This window comes from Blennius ocellaris (genome assembly GCF_963422515.1).
Source record: "Blennius ocellaris genome assembly, chromosome: 8".
NCBI classification, from domain to species: domain Eukaryota; kingdom Metazoa; phylum Chordata; class Actinopteri; order Blenniiformes; family Blenniidae; genus Blennius; species Blennius ocellaris.
In genome coordinates, this window is record NC_137657.1 from 16701348 (window position 1) to 16725579 (window position 24232).

Sequence of the window (24232 nt, forward strand, 5' to 3'; positions counted from 1 at the left end):
ATTCTCTCCACAGAGGCAATTAAAGGTGTAATTTTCCATTAGCTCCTTTGGATCTAATGTTTCTGAATGGTATTGGTGTGTATAGTTCTTCCTGTTTGTCTTATCAGTGTTTTTGTGTTCAGTTATTTCTGCTCTGATTTTTTTGCTCAACCGTTCATGCACAATCATTTTATTCAAATGAACTCCATGAGAATACACATAAGAATTGTGTGAATTGGTATATAGAGATTAAAAGCAGGAGCAGTGATTCTTATTTATTTTGTTTTTGTTGTTTCCCCCATGATACTAGCAAAGGTTACTAGGTAAATATCACACCAGGTAAATCTGTCTGATTGGGGGATACGGTAAACAACATATGTAAGAATTATTACACCGTAATTTATGGCAACAAGCCAGATGTTAGAGGCATGACATATTGTGAAAATGACAAAAAAAAAGTCAGCAGCAGCTCCATGGCAAGGTGGAAATAGTTGTGGATCATCTAAGAGTCACCCTAAGTTACCCCTCCAGTGGTTTGTGATGGTAATATGATCTTATTAAGGGAAAGATAATCTAACAGTATTAGTGAATGAGAAAGTGTGTCCAAACATTTGACTGGTCGTGTCCATTTATTGTTAACCCATTATCCCACATGGTGTATATAATAATACTGTATGGTTCAGATATTGTTATAGTTTTGTTATTCTATATTGTATATAAACTGTTATAAAATCTGCATATACAGTCTTGCTGCATTACTCTATATTGTGTACATGAAGTATTGTCTTATATTGCGTACCATTTGTATAAGATATCTACATCTTCAATTGTATATCTAATCAATTGTGCACTTACTACTATCCACAGCATAAATATTCTTATCTTTCCTTTATTAAATCTAATTAATGTACTTTTTGCATGCTATCTCACTTTGCAGCTGTAGCATCTGAGGTTTCCCCACAGTGGAACGAATAAAGGAATTCTTAATGTAATTAAACCTATCTAAACACAACCAAAGATGCTTAGATTGGATCAGGAAGAAGATGATTCAAAATGCAACTTTCCAGATAAAGGCAGCCTGTAAATGTTCTATAGTACAAATCCATGTGATCTTGATCTTTTATTTTTATCTCCACAGTATACCTGGACAGGTCATCGGTCCATTGCTGGGGAAACTTAGAGACAGACACAATCACATTTGATCACAAGAATTGCCTGATGTGCAGAGATTTGCTGGTAATTGCCACACACAGTGTACATCTAGGAAAGTCTACTATTCCACAAAGCCATAACACACATGCATTAGTAAAAACTCAAAGGAAAAAAAAAAGTATACTTTAAGGTGACAATATAAAGTGAGTACTCAAAGGATAATGCTGCCAGTGGAACAAGCAATATTTGTTGTTCATTATCTTTCCTGAAAGGAATACAACTTAAATACTAACCTGTGTTTCAATGTGCCACTATAATTACTGCCTCTCGTTCCAGCTGAAGGTTGAGGCAGAAATGGTAGTCACTGACTTGAAGACCTATTGAGGGGGAAATTGCTATCTCAAGTGTGGATGATAAGGAAACTGTAATTGGGTGCCAGAGAGGGCTATTTGCTCCTCTCTGAGGAATAGTATGGAGACGGGGTGTCACTGGCATCTGTTCAGCACTTTCATTTATCTCCATATAGATCTCCTCTTTAAAATATTTATACACCTAATCTCATCTCATGTGATGATACTTGAAATAAATCAATAACCATTAAATGTGTTTGTCTATTAATCTGCATATTTGATGCTGCCAGGAAATTATCATTACGAGGATTTCCTCACACCATCAATTTTTCACTAAACACATTTTGTCTGCCCACTCATTGAGAGAGTTTGCTTTGGCATTGCTGGAGGACATTTATCTTTTCTTTAATACTTTGGTTGACACTTGTGTTAAAACAAATACACTTATTTGATGATACTGTACAAAACATATTTTACAGGTTTTTTTTTGCTGTTTAAAGTTTAGATGTACTTTTTTAAAGGTCTATCTTTCACACTATATTGTGCAGAGAGTAACATTTAGCTTTTTTATGCTCTAAGAAATTGCAGGGTTTATCCAAAACATTACAGTGAATCCAAACACTGACAGACACACTCATTCTCAAACACCTATAAGAAACACATAAAGTGAATATGTGTTATACGGCTATTTAGTGTTTATAATGGTTTAATCACCTGAAACAAGGTTGGTGATAATATTGACAGGGATAGTCATTAAGAATAGTAAGAGGGAGGGAAAGAGTGATAGAGAGAGCGAGAGGGACAGAGAGAGAGATATAATCAGTTATATAAATTTATTTACAATTGTAGTTAACTTTGTTTTATTTACTCTATACAACTTGAGAAAACAATTGATGTAAATTTATCTTAGAGTTGCTGCTGACTCTGGAGACTACCTGCGCGTTTGGGTTTTGTTTGTAAATAAAACAAATACAAAAGTAAGATATCATTTCAGTTATATTGAAGTTTTGGAAAACCCTAGATACTGGAGAAAACTTCAGGGAGCTATTTATTTGTTTATCGTTTCATTTAACTTTAAAAGATATGCTGTTGAGCCTTGGATGCTTCCTGTTAGTAAAACAAAGATGCCTATTGTGTAAGACTTAAAAACAAAACAAAACAAAAGAATAAACATGTTGCAAATCTGAAAAGGTGTTTAATAAACGTATGCTTAGAGGCATTTTAACAAAGTTAAATGTTGGAATTAATAATACTCAAAATTGTGACAACAGATATCAATATCTGACATAAAAAAAACTAAACATCATTCTATCTCTATTGTCGATCACATTGTGCACTATGATTGAATCCACCGGTTTCAACACTGGAATACATTTATTCCATTATTCTATTGATGAAAGTGAATGTGTTAAATCAGTAAGTGAATCTTTTAAGTGGATCACCCTCCAATATAAAACCTGCCTGTGTATTTATACACATAAAGCTTTAGGAGATCAGGCCCATGATTTGTTGCCTGATAAAGAGGTAAAGGAGCAATTTTACACTTTGGAAAATACAATTACTGGGATCCGTGCAAACAGTTTGATGACAAGCTCGATTTCATGTTTTCCAGTAATTATATGGCTGCCAGCAACAGCCGGGCTTAGCATGAAGATCTCTGTATTTGCACTCTGAGAGTTTGGATTAAACATACTGTAATTGTGGAGCTTTAGAGGTGTTGTTGGGCAGATTTTGTTATCTTTGAACAAAGCCAATCAAGCTAAGCTAGCCAGCTGCCGCCTCCGGCTATCGAGCAGACATGACAGGGGTGTAAATGTAACTCCTCGACAAGCAGGTTAAGACAACGACTTGTCCAAAAATATGAGTTGTTGAATTGCTGCTTGCTTTTTGGAGCTTTACTGTCTGCTTCAGGTAAATGAGAGAGGCCGCTGCACCCCCAGATGGCTGGATTTATCTTCGAAGTCAGCACATTTCCTGAAACAAAGCACCAACGCCTCTGGCAGGGCGGCCGAACCGAGATGTCGTGCCAACCTCAAAATGAGTGGCCCGTTCAGTAATGGCACTACGATGGCAGTGATTAGGGATGGAGTGTCTATTTATCACCCGTGATAGTAGCTCTCAGCGTGACAGGCAGAAGCTTCAGTGAGGGAATACAAGTATTGCTGACAAAGGTTTTGCCAATCAGACTTTAAATTGCCAGTGGAGACTCAATAAATCACTATGTGAGCTTTTGAATCTGATGGGCACTTCAATATATATATATATATATATATATATATATATATATATATATATATATATATATATATATATATATATATATATATATATATATATGATCCAATAGGCACCATTTTTTTGTTGATGTTTGCATTCAAGCGTATTTTTTCCACCAGAAATAACTAGAGCATAATTTCAGTAAAAAATAGGGCAAATGCTCAAATTTGTTTCTCCATTAAATCAACTAAAATAAAGCAAAGCCCGAGGCTCTGCGAATGCACGCCCAACAATGAAACTCACACTAACATTAATCCATCCAGTCATCTTACTCTAAGCAAGGTATCAAGAGAAAAGATTAAAAACAATGTCAGTAGTCTGAAAGGCTGTTTTCATATGAATAAACAGACATTTTGCATTTATTGTAAGGTTGAAAAACCAAACAACAGATTGGATCAGACTCTCAGGCTCAATGTGAAGCTGGTATCTCAAGATAAAAAAAAAATATTTTTTTGAACAGATAGGCTAAAAAACTGTTTTGTGTTGGAACAACTGATCCCTTCCTTCATCTCCAACCACACAACATAATTTAAACATTTTTTTATGATGTACATTTTTTTGGAAGTGTTTGGGCAAATTGCTGACAAAAAGCTAAATCTATTTACCTTTTCTGAGGCAAATGATGCAAAATAAAAAATAAAAAAGTTAAGCTATCATTCAATTACTTTTTCCAAACTGCCCCATTTAATTTGTCCACATTTTGTCACCCCCAATTTAGTTTCTGTTTAAATCCCCCAAATAATACAAGATTTCTAAGCTATCAGAGCTCCATCCTTGAGCTTATAATTGAATAAACATATCTGGCTGTTGTGGATAAATTTATTATTTTATTAATTTCCTTTTCTTTTCCACAATCCACATAAAGTTCTGACTCGAAGTGGGGAAAAAAAGTGAAATTGAATTAAGTCAGTGATTAAACGGGCCCGTCAATATAATCATGATGAAGGGATATTTTTCATCTGGCAAAAAAAAAAAGAAGAAAAAATCATTATGAAGAGAAGAAAAAAAAACACCTACACAAAGCAGAATGAAAGTTAATTATGCGACATGTCAACATAAATCATTCTGCTTCTTCCAGACTGCTGCTGATTAAACATATTTTATGGTTTTCTCCCCTTTATTTCTGACAGAAATGACTCTGTCATCTTAAAATACAAACAATATCACTATAAAAACAGTGATTTCAGGATATAAAAATGAAATACAAGCAGAACCATAAACAATAATCAAGTGTAGACAGATTGAAGATTCTGATATGAGAGATTATGTCCTTGTGAATTGTAATAAATAATAATATTCTTTATTTCCATTGGGTTAGTTAGGGAATCTAATTTATCAGTGAATTAACCGTTGAACCTATTAATAAACCCAAAAAATATATGAATATGCTAGCCATCCATCCAACTCACTACCCAAAAAATTCACAATTTAAAACAACATTTTTGGTTGAATCATCATAGCTACCAGTTGTTAAGAAATGTATCGAGACAGTTATCATATGAATACATTTTAATACACATACCCAACCTTATGTGGTCATAATCAGAAGAATCCATTAGCCATAATTAGGAAAAATAAGCTACACTTAAGATAGCTACTTATATCTTAATTACAGCTTGTACTTTTTTTTTCTACATACATATATGGGCATTTGACAATCATAATTACAAAAGAGTAGAGGAAATTAATGACCTGGTGTGTGCTATAAATATCTTATTAACTTTATAGTTATATAATGTGATAGTGGTGTATTACTATATCAAAACACTGTGATGAGTGCAACACTGGGACTCTGTATAATTACATCATTAAGACATTATTCATTAACTTGAGTTTTCCAACACACTTAGGCTTCTTCAATGGGCTTTATGTTTAATCACCATGATAATAAACCTGCAGATGAATTACAGGAGTAAAAATAAAGGACTTTCACATCCATCCCAGAAGAAGTAATTTCACACTAAAGCACAAAAAGCTGCAGTTCAGCGAAAGTGCGCCACTCTTCCTGGAGGCATGTTAGCACATGGCGAAGCAAGCAGAACTGTTCTCTTGTAAGCATGACAATGAAATCTGGTAGAGTGAAGAACACCTGTTTTCACTTCTCCCCCCACCCCTTGTGGTTTCTCTTCAGTGTGTTTGGAGCTCAAACTGAAGACCTAATTAGAAGGCAACACAAGCACGTCGAAGGAAACGGAGGCTCTCGCTGCTCTTGCCACTGAGATGAAACCTTGCTTGCAGTGTCTCTGTTACACTTTCCTGAACCTGCCGCGGCAGAAGGTGAAAGAACAGAGTTTCTCAAAAGTCATCACTAAACAGTCACAACAAAGGTGCACTGCAAACCTGAAGTTCAAACAGTATATTCATTATGTGCATAAATATTTTTTATGGGAGCACAAGGGCAGACAAAAAAGGTGGGTGAGGAGGATAAGTTTTCCAAGCAAAGTTTCTGAAGTGAAATTATATTAAAGAGAAAAACAAATAGAGGGTACAACTATTCATTATTTCAACAAAAACACTTTTTTGGAACTGAAAGAAGCCTGAAAGAAGCAACTGAAAGACAATTATTCTGAATGGAAACAAATTCTACCCATCTTCAAAATGATCTTCATTCAACGCTGAATCTGGAGAAAATCCCAGCTGATGCTGTACAAATGTAGGTTTCACTGCAGACAGCCCATCACAGAGCAAACAGCCTCTACAGAAAACCCACATAGTGAAAAGAACATACAAACTGCCCAGACATGATTAGATCAGAACCAACCTTCCAACCACTAAACCCCTGCTTGATCATTGCAGACTAATTGAAACGATTAAAAAAGGTTTTAGCGCAAATCCATTACTTTGACAGTTACAGCAGTCTCAAACTACATTTAAATAATATTTAAAATTAACAACATCTCCCAAGGACAAGAAGAGTTATGATTTTTATAGCCTATGGATCCAAACTACCATTAAAGATAATATCTCATGAATTGATCCACATCAGGAAGTCTGGAATTAAGCCAAAGATTTCTACTTGGTATGACTAAAGGCATGAGCAGCTCAAGGACTTGTAGAGGATCATCACCCCACAATTCAAAAACCTCTGACATCCATAAACAGGCAACTGGATGCTGCTTTTTACACTGATTCAAGTACTTAAAATGTGCTTAATACCGTATGAAAAATTAACATTTTAATTGCTATACATAATGTAATTGTTGTGCAGGAGGAGCCTCAGCAGAAAAGAAAATTAATTAATGAGTGTAATGACTCATTGGGCACATTGCTGCCGAAGCTTGTAGGTGTTCTGCTTCACCAGCACCGTGCAATGCTGCCGACAGCATTTCCTCTGCTGATGAGCATTCCACACAGTCATGGCAAAGATTGTTATCATGCTCGTCCCAGATTTGCTCGGGACGCGCGCCTGCTTGGCATAGCTGCTGCGCCACTGCGTGCCAAGGAGTCGACTCGACCGTTGCCCAGTGGTGTGTCCTGCTCAGACACTAATGTAATGATTCACAACTAATAAAGAGGCATCAGTGTCGCCAGGCGCGATGACTTTCAGCGTCACTGCCGTCCAGGTTTCGACCGACTCCCATATTTCAAAGCCAAATTAGACTGACGTGACGGCGGAAAGTGACCCGACGCGCCTAAGGATAAAAATGAAGCGCGTGATTGCCTCCCCTACCGGTGATTCATACTTTCTGGCTGTGATTATTTTAACTTAACACTGCTAATTAACATTGAGAATTCATGGAAAGGGCAAATTTGATCCTGCTTCTCTAATCTCTAGTCTGTTTAACATACTGCGCAGTCAAAGCTGCTTCCTGCGCTGAAAGTAGTCTCCCAAAGCTGGGCCTGGCCACTGTCTGGACAGAAAAGCTGCAGCTCCGGTTTCTTTTTTTTCTTCAGTTCTTATTGTCGAGTAATTATAGTCTTGATCAGCGTCCAAGCTGTGAGAGCAGTCTGCGACATTAGCGTTAATGATCGCCAACCTCTGGAGCATGCTAAAGAGCCTCCTCTGATCAGAACGAAGCTCTTTACTTTACACCAATTAAAAATAAGAAAGAAAGAATGAAAGAAAGCAAGATCTCCAAAGATTTGCACACGCATCTCAATATTTAGGAGGGACACCAACCAAACACTCGACAGTGAGCAATATCAAATGTATTAGAATCCATATCATGTTGTCTCAAAGGTATTTTAACTGTAGTGCATCAGCAGACAATTACATGCGTTAATTATTAACATTAAAATTAAGTAAAATATATGTCATGCATATAAGCTGCACAGCAAAATACTGGCCAAGGCTAATCAATAGTGCACTTACTCGAGACATGAAAAACCCCATCTTATATCTAACTCCTACATTTATTTTCCCTCTTTGTGAGGTGTGTTTTGATAGATGCCACTTATTATTTGTGCAAAACCAGGTTTCAATTGTGTTCATTGACACAGCGATGCAGGGTCACTACCTCATTCTCAACACCCAGAAGACCACGGAGGTGGCTTTGGACTTCCACATTCTTCCTTTCTGCATCCATACAGTAGTGATACAGAAGATGAATTTCCTCCATTAGTTGATGTCCTCACATCTTTCTACAGCTATGAGGTACACAGTACCCAGACGTCACTGTGTGATTATAGAGGCTGCACTATGGCAGAGAAGGAGTTGTGTTGAAGTTTGCACAGCGCACCAGCGGATGATGCAGGTTGTCATCCATCCACCAGATGCAGAGAGAGAGAGAGAGAGAGAGAGAGAGAGAGAGAGAGAGAGAGAGAGAGAGAGAGAGAGAGAGAGAGAGAGAGAGAGAGAGAGAGAGAGAGAGAGAGAGAGAGAGAGAGAGAGAGAGAGAGAGAGAGAGAGAGAGAGAGAGAGAGATGAGAGAGAGAGAGAGAGAGAGAGAGAGAGAAACTTGTATACTCCAGGTCCCACCCACCCTGCACATAGACTGTTCACCCTGCACTCGCCTCTGGAAACAGGCTGCACTTCAGACTGCTGAATTGCTCCACCACACAAACAATGAACATTGCACATGAATAACACTCAGCAGTAATGTTAATACAGCATCTGTAGATTGTTGCTGGCAGTGTTTTTTTTTTTGCTGTACTTTGCACTGCTACACATCCCACCTTCAGCCATTGATGCTTTGTTTTGCGCCCAAATATTGTGAAGAGTCAAGCAAGACAACAGCTTTTGTTCTGTTTTCATTCTGAGTGTAGTATCATCAAGACTTCTTTATTGTTGACCTTTGAAACTACTCTGAGGTCAAATCATGCAAATGCTCAAATTACAATGATGTAATTTATTGATCCCTCAGAGGGGGGGATAGGATGTCTGATGTGTGAGACTGCTTTTGCATTATTTACTATTATTGTTCTACGATACAATATGCTATTTACACGAGACTTATTGGTTGTGTATTGAAAAATAACACTGTAACTCTCAGTATTTTTCTTTCCATTTCTCTGTTCAGTGGTTAAATTCAAGCTTTTCCTTTTTCATTTAAAGTAGCTAAAGCAAAGAGGCCAGACATTGTGGTGTTCATGCTAATGTAAGAAATACTACAAATTAAGTTTGTTTTTCTAATGCTAGGTTTAACTTCAATGTACCTTTGTTGGAAACAAAGAGATGCATACCTTCACTTTATAGTTCGATAAAAACATACATGGTTCACAATTTGTTCTGTGTGTATTTCCACCGTTTTGGTAAAAGTGACAACGCTGAGGCCCAAGTAGAAAGTGAACGAAAGCTTGTGACCTTGCAAAGTAATCGAACTGCGAGTGTGGACTCGCACACTAAATCATGGACAGATCATGTGGGTTCAGGAGTGTTGTCGCTTTTTCAAGATATGACTATGTAAACTATTACATTTCATTTGGTATGATTTTAAATAAATTGTTATTATTTAACTAATTCAGCCCACTCAGACTCAAATTGATCTGTGTACGGCACCTGAACTAAAAATTTTGTCACCCTATAATAAGTAATATTAAGCTGCAATACATCATGGTTTTCTATAATTCACTTCACTGCTACACCTTTGCTAGATGCTTATAATGTGTTTACAATCTGGGGGTAGCCTCCTCGGTGGTTGGGTAATCCTATCTCAGGCCAATAAAGTATGATTAAATGGTCCAAGGAGAGCGGCGTTAATATGGACTGCTGGGTAATGGTTCAAATCTCATCAGCTATGATTTGCATTTTATTTCTTCAATAACACTTATCCTCTAAAACAGGGTAATTAATCAGCATCTAACTACTGCTTAAACATCATCAAGCCAGCACACTGACACAAAAGAGAAGGCCCTCATACCATAAACATCCCCTCTAAATAGATCAACATGTAAATGAACAGCCTGGTGAATAATTAATCAGATACTGACAAGATGATCAATTATTATGGAATTGCATCCGAACTCATCACCACATCATTATTCTCACCCGCATCTTCTTCATCCCAAGCCTTTGAGCCAAGATGGAGACAGTATTTGTCTCGCTGCAGCTCTTTTCCATCTTTTGATGCAGCCTTTCCATACATCCACACACACATTCTCAGACAATCATGCAAAATAGTGAGCACAGGTCTCCGCTCCCTCCCGGGGGAAGTGGCAGCTCCCCGCTGAGTCCTTCTATGATAATGCTCAGGTCTTGTGGGACTTTACCGCGCTCTCGCTCTGCTGTTATTATTCACCTCGCTGCAGTCCATCTTCCTCGCTCTGTGTGGAACTGTCTGCCTCTGTCTCTCATCATATACCTCCCACTAAATTCAGCCACAAACCGAGCAACAGCCTTTACTTCTGCCAACTCTGAAGCATTCGACATGTAGAAAAAGAGGCACTCAAGCTCTCTAATGCTCTACTGTATGCTTATTGATGTAGATTAAGTCATTTTATTGGGTAATTAATGCATCGACTATCAGCATTTGTCTCAATATCCTAATGCATCTGCATAACTTAAGTGGTATGAGAGGGAAAATAAAGCTCATTCCTGAAGATTTATTGTTCTTTTTCCTAAAATCCTATTTATGAAGCTGTGCACAGCTTGAAATTAAGTTTTCTCTTCGCTTCTTAACCTCAAATACATCCATAATGATCCCTTGCTAATTTGTATAAAGTGCAGACTGATGCAAATGGATTTCCATTTCAGTGTGTGTTTTTGTGGGTGATTGACTGTTGATGATAATAACATGATTACCATCACGTGCAACCAGGAATATTAGAATGAGGGCTTTGCATGCATTAGATCCTGTTTACATGACCGTATGATGGAATCAGTATCATAATGCTGAACCCCTACAGGTACATAATAAAGTGCGATACCGTGTTGGACAGCTTGATGGGGGAAGATACCTAACTAATTGGAGTGTTACAGCAAATGAGTGTTAAATTAAATAAATGCAAAATGGGAGATGATTTAGGCCCGGAGGTTTTAATACCAAAGAAGGGGTACAACAGAGAAAATATCTTACTATAAAGTCTTGAAATAGAAGTGGTGGGGAGCCAGCTGAGGAAATGCTTCTCAACACAGCAACAGCAGAACCCCTGATGAAGATTGTTCCAATTTTTATATTTTCAAACATTATAAACAGAGACACGTTGATAAAAACAACAGATGTTTTCAGATCTGTCCTCTGTTATATGTTAGGATGAATTCTTCCCATTACTTTGTGTGTTGTGGAACACATGCTGATCATCTATGATTGTTGAGTGGAGCTTTGGCACTATTTTCAAGCCTTTTGTGTCTCTGGTGTTTGGTTCACAGAGAAGTGTGCTGCAGGTTCATTTGTGTTTACTTATATTAGTGTAGTTGCTAGAGTTCTTTCATCACAGCAAAAATAAATCCTGTTCAAGGCTGGTTGGGTAGTTTTCTGTGAAGCGTAGAATAATTGAATATGAATTATAACACTGTCATTATACTCTGATTGTGTCATCACTACCGAAAACAACACTTTAAAGTCCTACATTTTACCTTTCTGAAAGTGTGACTTCCCCTTGTCCTGATATTATTACATGCTTTGAGAATATTTAAAGTGCGGTTCATGAGCTTTCCCCAGGAATATCACAAATTCTTCACATGCAAATCAAAGCCTCACATCTTTCAACCAATGCAGTCCTCACTGCAGCAGCTAGAATTAAATATCTGTGTTATCCTCAGCAAAAAAAATAAAAAGTCTGCAGGGACAAAGTACATGAATGATACAAAACATGCTGGTAAATATCAGTAATGATCAACCACCCACACAAACACCCTTTGACCTCCACATCCCGAGACGAAATGTCAGCTTAGCTTGACCTCAGCCGAGGGGGCCACGGCGGCCTCTCTGAATTTGTATCCCGGCCCCCGTAAATGACACCGTTTTTCCTCAGACGCCTTCATGACTGCGAGCAAGTTGAGCCTTGTTTAGTGCAGACGGGAGGTCACTGGAGGTCAAAAAACAACTCAGTGGAGGTAAACAACAACCTGCAGGTTTTTGTGGTACCAGCAAGTTATGTGTGTACAATTAGCAAACAAGTAATTACTAATTTATCATGAGCTCGGGGATACATGTGGCATGCAGGAAAAGCAAAACGAGTGATTTTAAACAGGCGACAAACTGTCGCCACTTTTATCAAAATATCAAAATAATTATGTTTGGTTTCTTGAATATATTAATCTAAGCATATAATTCACACTGATAGGACCGTGAGAACGTGGATGGTATTTCAGTGGGATTAACACGTTATCAAGTAATGGAAAGAAGCAAAACACCTCTTTATCAGGACACCCTTCAGTATACTGGGTTGTGTTAGGCAGCAAGTGAACAATTTGTCCTCAAACTTAATGTGAAACAGAGGACAAATGGACATCTAATGATCTGAGTGAGTATGACAAGAGCCAAATGGTGATGGCTATCCAACCGGGGCAGAGTATCTCCAAAACTGCAGCTTTTTATTATGCAGTGGTCAATATCAATTCAAAAAGAAAAGCGATGAAGCAGCAGCCAAGGCTTATTGATGCATGCGCCAGTGAAGGTTGGCCTGTGTGATCCCATCCACCAGGACAGCCCACTGTAATTTCCAAAGTTAGAACACACAGCACATCAACTGTGTGTTTAGAATGGAGAGGAAAACACAGTACAAGGCAGGTGTTCACAATGTTATGGCTGATCAGTGTGTGCTTGCCTGAAGTGTTTTCATGAACTCAACAACTGAACAATTTAAAAATACAAATATATTCCTGTCTTGTGCAATAGTTGGAAATGTGCTGCCAGCAACCTCTGAGAAGGTTTGCTGAAGTTCCTAATCCTCATCGACTCTCACACCAACTTTTTCCACCTTTGTGAGAAGAGAGTTCACTTTGAGAACAAACTGTGCCAGTATGAACTCTCTCTGGCCGTAAGGCCCAACCCCCCCCCCCCCCCCCCCCCCCGAGATTGAACAGATAGATGAACAGCAACAACAAAAGTTATGTATCTGCGCTCGTTCTATTAAAAAAAAAAGTCAATTATATCTGGATTGTAGGAGCACTGATATGAATACACTTGAGCTATTTTTGTGCGCTGTGCTTTGTGCTGTTGCTGCAAAGTTGATTTGGATGTAATGAAATTGAGACCTCAAGCTAATGCAGATATCTCGAGCTGACAGAAAAGTCTTGCGGGAGATTAGAGGAATTGTGTTTTTCTGTTCGTGGAAGTATCCCGAAGAGTCGTGCGTCTGTTCATCTGACACTGAACAACTTTTACCACAATCTGAAGAACATACTGTAGTTATTACAGCTGACAGATGACTTGCTGGCCTTTTCCCCCAGGCAAACGTTATTTTAACCGGATTTTTCACGTCATTGAGTGACTCCTCTAAAAGATGACGTAAACATTTAAAGTATGCCAGACCGACTGGCAGAGTCACCTACATCCCAGGAGTAATAAAAAAAAAACAAAAAAAAACAAGACTGCAGTGGACCTTCTTATTGTCTGTAATGACTACTGACAGGACTGTAAAAAATTAAACAGTGACTTTTACTACTCTATCCGCGACGAGCCTGATCTACTAACATCCTGGATAATACCTCTTAAATTGCAGGAGACATCTTGCTTTACCGTTTTCATTCAATTTGCATGTGAACAACGAAGAATGGCACTAAACAGCAATATCAGTAAAATTTGGGTTTTGTGTGCTTTACGCAACAACAATTCATATGTGTAATAGATCCAATCAGCAGCTGTGTAAACATCTGTGTCTATGGATATGATGGAGGATCATAAGTTGAAGTCAAGTTGAGCAGAGACAATTCTGTTTTGCATTACTGTAGTAAAAGTAAGTTATGTCAAAAAAGTGACACAAATTGTCATTTTTAACATTTAAAAACAAAAAAAATCTACAGAAATTAAAGTTTTTAAAAATGTAGTCAGTCCTTAAATATGACATCACACATAGAGTGCATGATAAAATAGACAACGCATCCTCCCTTCTTCGATTTTGATGAAAAGCGATCCAACAGGTTTTGAGTATGAGCATCGAATGAGGCACATGCGACATATAACAGTAAGAAATGAAGAAGCAAACACTTCCCAACAACATCTGCAAGACTTCCCACTCACTTCATCCGATAAGTGGAATTATAGGCCTGGATGTGCAAATTATCCAGTCACTTTGTGGCTGAGGAGATTTTTTCACTGTGGTGCCGTAGAAGCTACTGCTGGTAGAAGCTGCTAGTTAGGCTGAAGAGGCTTCATGGGAGTCATCAACAAACACGCAGGGGGACCTTTTCATCTATAAACAGCAGCCATTGAGAAATCACAAAAGCTGGAGATGTGCACCATTTTCAGCCTCAGATCATTTAGTGTGACATCATTTGTACAATTTGTCCAAATTAGCATGCATTTAAAGCCTGCTGGGTAATATCACATTAGACACTCACACATAAACACTGAGAGCTCCTTGTTTTTCAGAGTTATTTAAGCACATTTCTTCCTTTATGGGACATTCGCTGCTTAAGCTGGAGATAGGAAGAAAAGCAGGCTATATGTGATCATTTATGGTCGTAACTGTCTGACATGAAGGGCTACATGTTCCTGTTTTTTTTTTAAATTGTGTTCTACAAAATAGGGTGAAGCAACTGTGCTTGCATTATTTTATACACATTTAGAAATGTTGCATATGGAAAAAGAACCGACCTAACCAACCTTGAAACAAAGAAATGTAGCTAAACATAGTTCCGTTGGAAAGAGCAAATCTGTTTTGGCACCATAATGCACTCAGATCTATCTCACATAAAGAAACAAACAAAAAAAAAAAAAAAGTTCGCTATGACCCCCCATCAAAACTAAAACTCTGCGTGTTGGATTTGGAATGTGGAATGAAACCGTCTGAGAGGAAACAAAGTGACGTCCTTTTACAAAACCAGCAGTTTGTTGGTACTTCCATCTAGAAAAGGTAAATATGGTGACGTGTCGGCTTTGAACACACATTTTAATATTAATGTGTACACACTGCAGAAATAAGTAGCCAAAATAGCCATGCAAATTTTATATTGTTTATTCTGCTCGATTGGAGAAGATGGCACTCATTAGATGACGTTTATTATGACAAGCCTGAATTTTTTGAGCCTAAATATGACTTGAAGATTAAAGGATTCAAAGGGCTATCATTTTTGAGAACAGCATTTAAAATACTCAACTGGTCCACAACAGCAAAACACTCAGAAATCATTCAAATTTTGCACCATTTATAATTGAATAATTTTAATTAAATTTGTTTTCAAGGAACTAGTTTTGATCTGTTTTTACTTCTGAACCGTTGATTCAGCTTAGGCTCACTGCAGGTATGATTTAAAGTAATTCCTGTATTTCTGTGCACACATCAAGTGAGAGGCATGTTTCTATTTAGTCACTCTTCAGTCTGTTACAAAACCTGTGACATCACAAACCATAAAGAATATTATTGAGAAGAAAAAAAAAACAACCTACAAATTTCATATTAGCTTAGAAAAATTTTATATTTCATTTGAACCCAGGCTGGGAATACAAAATGATTTTATTATGGTTTATATTTCTCAATCTGCATGCTAAGCATTGATGTAAAGATGAACTAGCAGTGTCCTTACATTTGACCTTAGCTCAAAGTCATATATTTATTCAATTTTAGCCGTAAATATTGACTCTTAAAAAAACCCAGAAACTGGCAGAATATTCTTTGTCTTTCTTCAAAATGCCACGAAAACCATTCAACAGTAAATAAAACAGCTGTAGTTTAAATTTATGTCTGTCAATTGTTTTTTCCTCTTGGTACAAAATCTGACCTTATCCTCCAAAATCACATCAGGCTCTCTGCGTATTTATGCAGGTTAGCGATGAAGTAAACAATGAGCAGAGTTGATTGAGTGACTCTGGGGCTGGCTAACAAATAGCAATTGAGAATCTTGTGTCTATAAATGTCTACAGATTGACACTGGATGGGTAGATACAAAAATGTTCCGAATACAAAAAAAAAAAAAAGCTTTTGTTATTGCTTTTTCTATTGTTGAATGTTTTTGTCTGGAGAACAGTTTGTGCCTGGATTACAAACTCTGCTCTGCTCTGATCATAATAGTTTTTTTGTGTGTGTGAGTTTTTTTTAAATATATATTTATATAAATAATTTATATATTTATATATTATGTGGCCAATAAAATGAATATCTACTAATACATCTTTCAGCATGAAAAAAATATGCAAACTTATGCCAAAAATCTGAAAACATTTTTATTTCAAACACGTCTCTGCTGATCTGTCTGATTGGCATTATAAAAAAAGATGCATGTTTTTTCTTTTTTTTTGAGGGGGGGTGTGTGTGTGAAAAAAACGTCTCTCATTCTTAAAAAAAAAGTTTCCCAATATGGCAGCCAACAAACATGCTTAGTCAAAGCCTCTTGTTGTCACCACAATACTCTTGTCAAGCACATATTTATCAATAAATCAATGGCTTTAGCCATGTCCAGTCCAGAATTAAAGTGGTTAACAATTAGACAATACGTAGATGAAAGCTCCAAACTACAGATGGTGAAGGTAAAAGTAGTGAAGTGATCTGTCCTCGTTATCCAGTCCTATCACACGTTGAGCTTTCTCCACGATGAATGAAACAGAGCTGACCCAGCCTGGTTTGAATAGATTGGAGTAATGGTGAGCAAGAGAAGAGAAACCAATAATAGGGTGACCATGAAACAGTAACCAACTGTGTGAGGATACAAAAGGGGAGTCACAGTGCTGCCCTAAAGTCTTCATGAATCACTTGTTATGACTGTCCACTAAATGAGAAGTGGTATGATGAGCACCTGCAAGGCAAATCCTGAGCTTCAATGCAACTTGTACATTTTGATTGGCCACAACATTGATCAACTACTGTCTGTGTGGGATCTCTGCTGATGTGTCCCCAATATTCATTCAGTCTTCAAGCAACAACAGCTTGTAAAGAAATATGGTAAAAGCAAACATTGGCAGGATCCCCCTGGATATCTTCTCTGTTTTTGTCTTGATAATTGGCTCTGCCAACAGAACGGACCAGTCTGCTGCTGAGCTGCTCACTCAGATCAGCATCAGGAACTCGTTGTTTGTTCCAAAGTCATATGGTCGAGATTCGTTTCGAGGGATGCTCAATTGGCAAAAAGCTTTAAAATCACGCCTTTTCTCCGCTCCTGCTTCATGAAACATTTGGTGAAGTGGAGAATGTAGCAATTATATTCACTTCCACTTCTACAGAGACAGAACCAACCTCATAGAAAGTCAAACTAAAACTGACACTACATACAGTTAAACCTATGATTTATACCATATGTTAGAGAAAAATAAAACAAAAAACATTATATTTTATACCTAATTTTCAGTCATTTGAAATAAATTATGAAGTAAAATACTATCTGGAATTTAGCTATCAGTTATTAGTCAGACATTATAAAACCGGTCCTTTTTTTCCCTGTGGCTACAATATCTGTTTTATATTGTGAATTAAATATTTTGTGACAAGTCGTTTTGCTGACATGTCGAGTGTAAACACAACACTGTGTGTCAGGAAAAACATCTGAAAAAGCAAACACAGTTCAGGGTCTGCTATAACCAAATACACAGTTTCTCAATTATTTAACTATTCATAAACAGATTTGTGTCTCTGGAGCACACTGGAGAGGCATTCAAATGAAAAATAGTGATAGCTGATAGACTTCTGTGTGTGTGTGTGTGTGTGTGTGTGTGTGTGTGTGTGTGTGTGTGTGTGTGTGTGTGTGTGTGTGTGTGTGTGTGTGTGTGTGTGTGTGTGTGTGTGTGTGTGTGTGTGTGTGTGTGTGTGTGTGTTTGTGTGCCCAAGTAGTGAAAGAATAGTTTTATATTTAAAGATAATACAAACTTGTTCCTAGTTTGTCTGATTGCATACTATATCTTTCAAGAATAATAACTGTAAGACACCAAGATCCCCAGAATAAAACTGAAGTTATGTAAGGATGAGTGTGTGAAATGAATGGATAATAATGGACTGTTACAGATGGGAGTTCTTGTGCTCAACCAAGCACTGACCAAAAGACGAAAAACATTAGAGGACCAAACAGAAAGACATTAAAGACGCAAAAGCGAATGATCTCTGTTATACAAATCCATTTACTTTAAAGCACAAAAGAAATAAATGAGCTGTGATAAAACAAAAGAACATCCATCCACCTGATGCCTTGTAAAACGCTTTATCCATCTGACAGGTCTCAAACTCCCAGTATCACAAATATCGGCTAAAACAATGAAGTTATATTTTTCTATTGATTTTTTTTTTTTTTGCCAACATTAAACTAAAAGTGGCTGTACAAGTAGAAGAACAAGCAGAAGATGGATGAAAAGTTTGAATAAAGTAAAGAATGAGGATCAAAAAAATATTTTCTTTTAAATGACAACTTTGGATGATCGCAAAATATTTGACATGAAATCACAAATTCTGAACAGTAAATCAAACATTGAAGTGGCCCTACCATGAGACAAGCCTTAGCCCCTCAGCCCAGCTGGAGACCTCGGCTGTGGCCCATTCCAGCTAACTATGGATTGCCTCTGGGATACATAGTGATATTAACAGCCACACACACATATCCCCAGTTGAAGTGTTCCCTACAGTTGCATTGGACAGGGAGCCTTGCCATAAATTACCATTTAATCAGGACTTCAGAAAATCTCTGTATGCTGTTGGCGAGCTTGGTGAACCATTCCCGAGTGCATCTGACAATCTGTGTATTGAGCCAGTGTGTTATTTCTCTTCTGCTGAGGGTGTGTGTCGAGGAGGACGTCCAGTATCGCAATGATGATACCCTGTGACACGTAAATGTTTGTCAAAAGGACAGTGCTCTCTGAGGTGTTCCAGCAATTTAAAATCTCATATATCACTTCTCTGTGTGCAGTGTAAAAGTGTGAATCTCTCACTGTGTACACACCATTACAATTGAAATACTGTAACGATAGCTATTTTATTTACAGTGTGGATGATACTTAGCCACAACCCAATGATGCCGTTTTTAGATTTTAAAGCAATCTGACATGTGATCACATATTTCAGGGCACAAAACGACCCGGCCACCAGTAAATGTAAATCCTTTGCCCCTAAAATATCAAAATACTTGTCAGATTAATCTAAACTGTCATCACCAACTGCCTGAAAGTGTGTGAAGTGTGAGTTTACCCGCCCCCCGGTGACCACTGATGATGGAATGAGTTGGGTGAACTTGACAGATCGAGGCGGACGACACCCGTGACAAAGTGCAGTGCAAAGTGTAAATCTGTGTTTGTTGTCTGTATGATTGGTGACACTGCGCCCGTTCATCAGCGGCTGCCGTTACTGGCTGTCTCCGGCTCGCGCTGCCACAGCCAGAAGCTACGGCTCCACTCAGAGTTAATCGTCATCTGCATTCACTGGGATAAAACCAACAGTGTTTCTGTCACGTCTTCCCGCCTGTTAATGTGTGTTGGGGAAGTATAGGCTGGAGTTTGAAAGTGGCCTTCGATGGAAGGCTAAAATTAACACATCAATTGGGCTTTCCTTCATTGCTTTAACAGTGACGGTCATCAAGATTGTGGGATAAAAGCTCAACACAACACACTGCGAGCGTGCTCCAGCCTCAGTTATAAACTTACCACGGCTGCTTCTCAGTGGAATAATTGTGTCCATACAACCATTTTCTTCATGATATTCCCTAATATTTCAGGGCTGGGGGCATTGTGTGCTTTCTGCCACACATGTCATATATAATCAGGATTTGCTTCCCGACTCAAAAACAAAAAAGAAAAAAAAAAGGGCTTTTAATGCTAACAGTGAAATATTTTGTCAGCAAGCAAAACAAGTCAAAGCTGAAACATTTGACGTGCTGTCATAATAGGCAGGGAATTGGTATAATTATTGCTTAGTGTCTACAGCAACACGTCAAGACTCATAATGACACAGTTGTGTTTGCAGCCTTTGTGTAATTACTCAACATTATGTAAACCACATTTTATTAGTTACTCAAAAAGACCTGGAATGACTTCTTTCATTGACATTGAAAACTTACAAAACCACAGAGAAACCGGTACTTAAGCTTGAGTGTTGCCATCAAACCACACAGAAATGTGTCTCAGTTGGCACTTTGACTAAACTCCACTCATTCCAATATGATAGTATGATATTAGACCTGGCAACCCTCAGCTCCTCACTGCTCTGTCAATGAAAGATCATGGCCTCTTTTTACCTCCTCACTCCCACAATGTTTCTATCTAAAGGATCTTGGAAACCTTTTCTTGCTCTTCATTCTTTTATTTAGCACATTTTCTGCCCCACAAAGACCTTTCAAGGAGCCAGGGAATCCCATCACTCTGCAGCTCAGCGTGGCCGGTGACCACACAGGAAGCTTTTCATTCCTGCAGGAATCTCCTGAGCTTTGGAAAACTGTCAAATTTCGTGGACACAATGTTGTTGTTCAGTCACAAAAGCACAGCTTAGGATCAATTCTACAGGCAAGGCCGCTGTTGAAAACTTCATTTGGACTTTTTTGGTAGAGTGTGGTGGTTTCTGATGGTGATGGTCAATGGTTTCCCTCTCAGTTTAAAAAAAAAAGAAAAAAAAAGTTTTCTTACCGAGTTCAGGTCCAGATTGGTCTGTACCCACTCCTTAGCATCATTGTACTCCTCCATCAATCCCATAATATACAGCGTGTCGAGTGAGTCGATGATGGACGCTCCTCTCAGACCACCTGTTAAAATACATAAAAACTCAATCAGCACTCCCTGAGAAAAAGAAAGTCTGTTGTGAAAAATAAAATCTGATGACATGGTACTAACAGCTGAAATCCCTCCTGACCACCACTTGACCACAGTTATAGCAGTGTTACGTTCATATCATCAGCGTACTCAGAAATTTAGAACACAATCGTTCAACTACATTCTGGGGACACAGAGTTACCAAAGCAATTGAGTTACCTGTTGATGCAGCTGAAGGGCACTATATAAGTGGAGTCCATTTAAACCCACTCCGTAAAAGCATTGCAAATCAATAAAGCTGCTTTTATTAAATCAGAATTTTTTGCTATATTTGCACAAAATAATAAAGTAAGAGTTGCACACATAGGGTTACTAATAGCAGACATCAAGGCTTAAACATCTAGTATAATTTCAATGGTTAGCGTTGCAAGACTGGAACAGTACATGAACACGTCACAAGCAGAATTGCAAGTTAGTGTTACAATGCATTTTACTTGTAATTTAGCAAACTAGTGATAAGGCAAGACATATAGGGTATTTACATATATGTTAGTTATAGTAAATATCAAGCTTTAGTAAGCTTTTGTTCCATGATTTTGCAAAAGTAAACCAACACATAGAACATTTCCTGTCAAAGAAAGCGTAACTTTGACATATCACATATGTACTATTTGTTTTAACAGCAGAGGTAAACTATTTTGGCTACCTCTGGGATTAGTGATTAAGAGATCAAGCTAAATGGTGTTGTCTTTGTAGACTATTTTAAAACAGAGATTTAAACGGTGTTTATAAATGAAAAAAAAAACACACAAACGCACAGTCAATAGCAGAGAAATCATTACTTTCTTGACTGCTACATAAGTTGGGTACATAGAAGGTAGATAAATACCAGCGATTTAACCCCAGACATTTAAAATTCCGATGAGCCGCAGTAACGTGACAGCGTGAGATAAAAAGTGAAACATTAAAGTCCCCTCACATGCCGAGCCTCTTTAATTACTACCGTGATGTTGAACGATACCGCAAAAACAGCTTTGTGTGGCCCACATGAAACATGCACGGGCTCAGAGATTAAAAGCATCCGCTTAAACGCATCAGTCACTGTAACATGAAAGTCAAGTCATTTAGGAATCAACCTCCACAGAGGCAAAAAAGAACCAGATTATACACTGATTATTGCAAACATTCAGCAGCTGCTCGTGGAATATAGAGTCGCTGTGCTCTCCTCAATAACTGTGTAAACATCCTATTATCGATGTGTGTGTGTGTGTGTGTGTGTGTGTGTGTGTGTGTGTGTGTGTGTGTGTGTGTGTGTGTGTGTGTGTGTGTGTGTGTGTGTGTGTGTGTGTGTGTGTCGGCTGCTACTATGTGACTGTCTGTCTTTCTGATTCTCATTTAAAGCTATTCATTTCTTTTCACAAAGTAAATGATAAAAGCTGAGGGGTGTTTGTTCCATTCTGGTGGCCTTACGAGAGATTGCATGGCCTATTGTCATTCTCATATGAGCAAATAATGTGGAAATCCGGCTGAACCTTGCAGAGACAGCTCGGCACGAAGGAAAAATAAACATTATACTTAATGAATTACTGTAAGAGAGCTGAAGGGCAAATTATGGTTTGGAAGTTTAATAACAAGAAACTGTGACTAAATAGACCGTGAATCAAAGTGCTCAGGGCTGCGTATTGTACATTGCAGAAAAAAATGCAATAGTGTGAAAACTGACCTGGTTAATCCACAAAGGTGATGAAAAACCGTTACGTTCATTCTTTAGAAAAAAGAAAAAAAAAAGCATAGCCTACAGTACAGATGGTTGGATTGATCTGATGCAACCATTCAGCAACCTGCCACATCAAAGACAGGACTTGAATTATTTTTTAAATCTCAACAAATATGCAAAAGATAACCATGGCTTCAGGCAGCAAACTAAAACTAGACAACTTCACAAGTCCTGTTCTGTGCTGCCTGTAATACCCACTTTTTTTTGTTCAAATTGTATTGAATAATTAAAAAAAATGTTATCTAAAATTTAAACGTCACTTTTTTTTCTTGCCATTGTCATTTTGCCATTTCTCCACATCTACTTGTAATTGGCCTCCTATTAATGCATTATTTTCTGTTTCATTGTCTTTTTGTCACTTGTGAAACCCATTGAACTGCACTAACCTCCGACATTAATCAAGTTTGGCTGAGTGATGACATGCACAATGGTTGACTGTGGCTGGACATCAACGTTTCTGTATTTGCATGTATTCTAATATATACTGTAGAATAAGAAATAGAAACTAATAAATAGGATATAGGTCAGTAAGTCATTCGGTACAGAGGTTACATGTTTGGTGACTCTAAAAGCGTGATGTTGCATGTATGAGTGAGAGCTGATTTGCTCACAGAAGAAAATAATGCTTGAGACTGACTGCATAAATGACCACCTTGATTTTACACTGATGTGTTCCAGATTGCATAAAATACTCTGGGAGGTTCACCTTAATAGATTAATGTACACATTAATGTGATAAAACCTCTGGAAACTGTTGTGTCATCCTTAATTATGTGTGTTTTCAGTGCATTTGTGCAAGTTGTGCAAATCCACTTTGAAAAGATGCTGCTGTTATTGTCGTGAGATTATTTACCCCTGCTGGTTCCCTGTGATTTATATTTGTGATCTTTATCAACAGATCTTCTGTGTTGAATCCATTCTATATAATTTTTTATTTTCCCAAATCTCGGTTTTATTTAATTATTCCCATATTATGATTTATTTGCTGTAATGCTCCAATATGTATGATACATTTCTCCACCAAAATGTCAAACTGTGCTTGTGGGCTCTTAACGCTCCATCCTATCTCTTCATGGAGAGTGCAAGTAAACGGAAACAATAGATCACTCTCGTGTCAGCAGGGCCTAAGGCATATAAAGCCCTAATTTGGATACTCATATTTATGCATGATTTCACTCACGTTCTTACTCTTTGACGATGATCCATACCCACAAAACAATGAGCATGCAATTAAGCATGTCTAATAAAGAATCACATTGGATTGGGTAATGTGGCATAGAAAGTGAGATCAAGAGATCTTATGGATGGATGTTTTAAATCCACCCATAAGAGAAACATACCTTTTCCTTCAAAGTTTGGTGCAACTTTAACATTTTTAAAATTAGAACATCGTTTTCAAATGCAGTGAATAGTAAACACATTTCAGGTAGAAACACATAAACACAGTACCTGCTCTTCGGTAGCACCATGGAAATAATCCAGCATATCTACAAAGGGTTAACTCA

The 24232-nt window shown here is 37.8% G+C and overlaps 1 protein-coding gene across 1 annotated transcript in view; it reads right to left on the reverse strand.

Moving 5' to 3' along the window:
- Positions 1-24232, reverse strand: part of LOC308134058 (mannosyl-oligosaccharide 1,2-alpha-mannosidase IA) — a 227189-nt gene that overhangs the window by 79961 nt on the left and 122996 nt on the right. The window contains exon 3 of the mRNA XM_080501666.1: positions 20828-20943. Coding sequence (XP_080357792.1) covers positions 20828-20943 — 116 coding nt within the window. The remainder of the gene's footprint in view (positions 1-20827; positions 20944-24232) is intronic.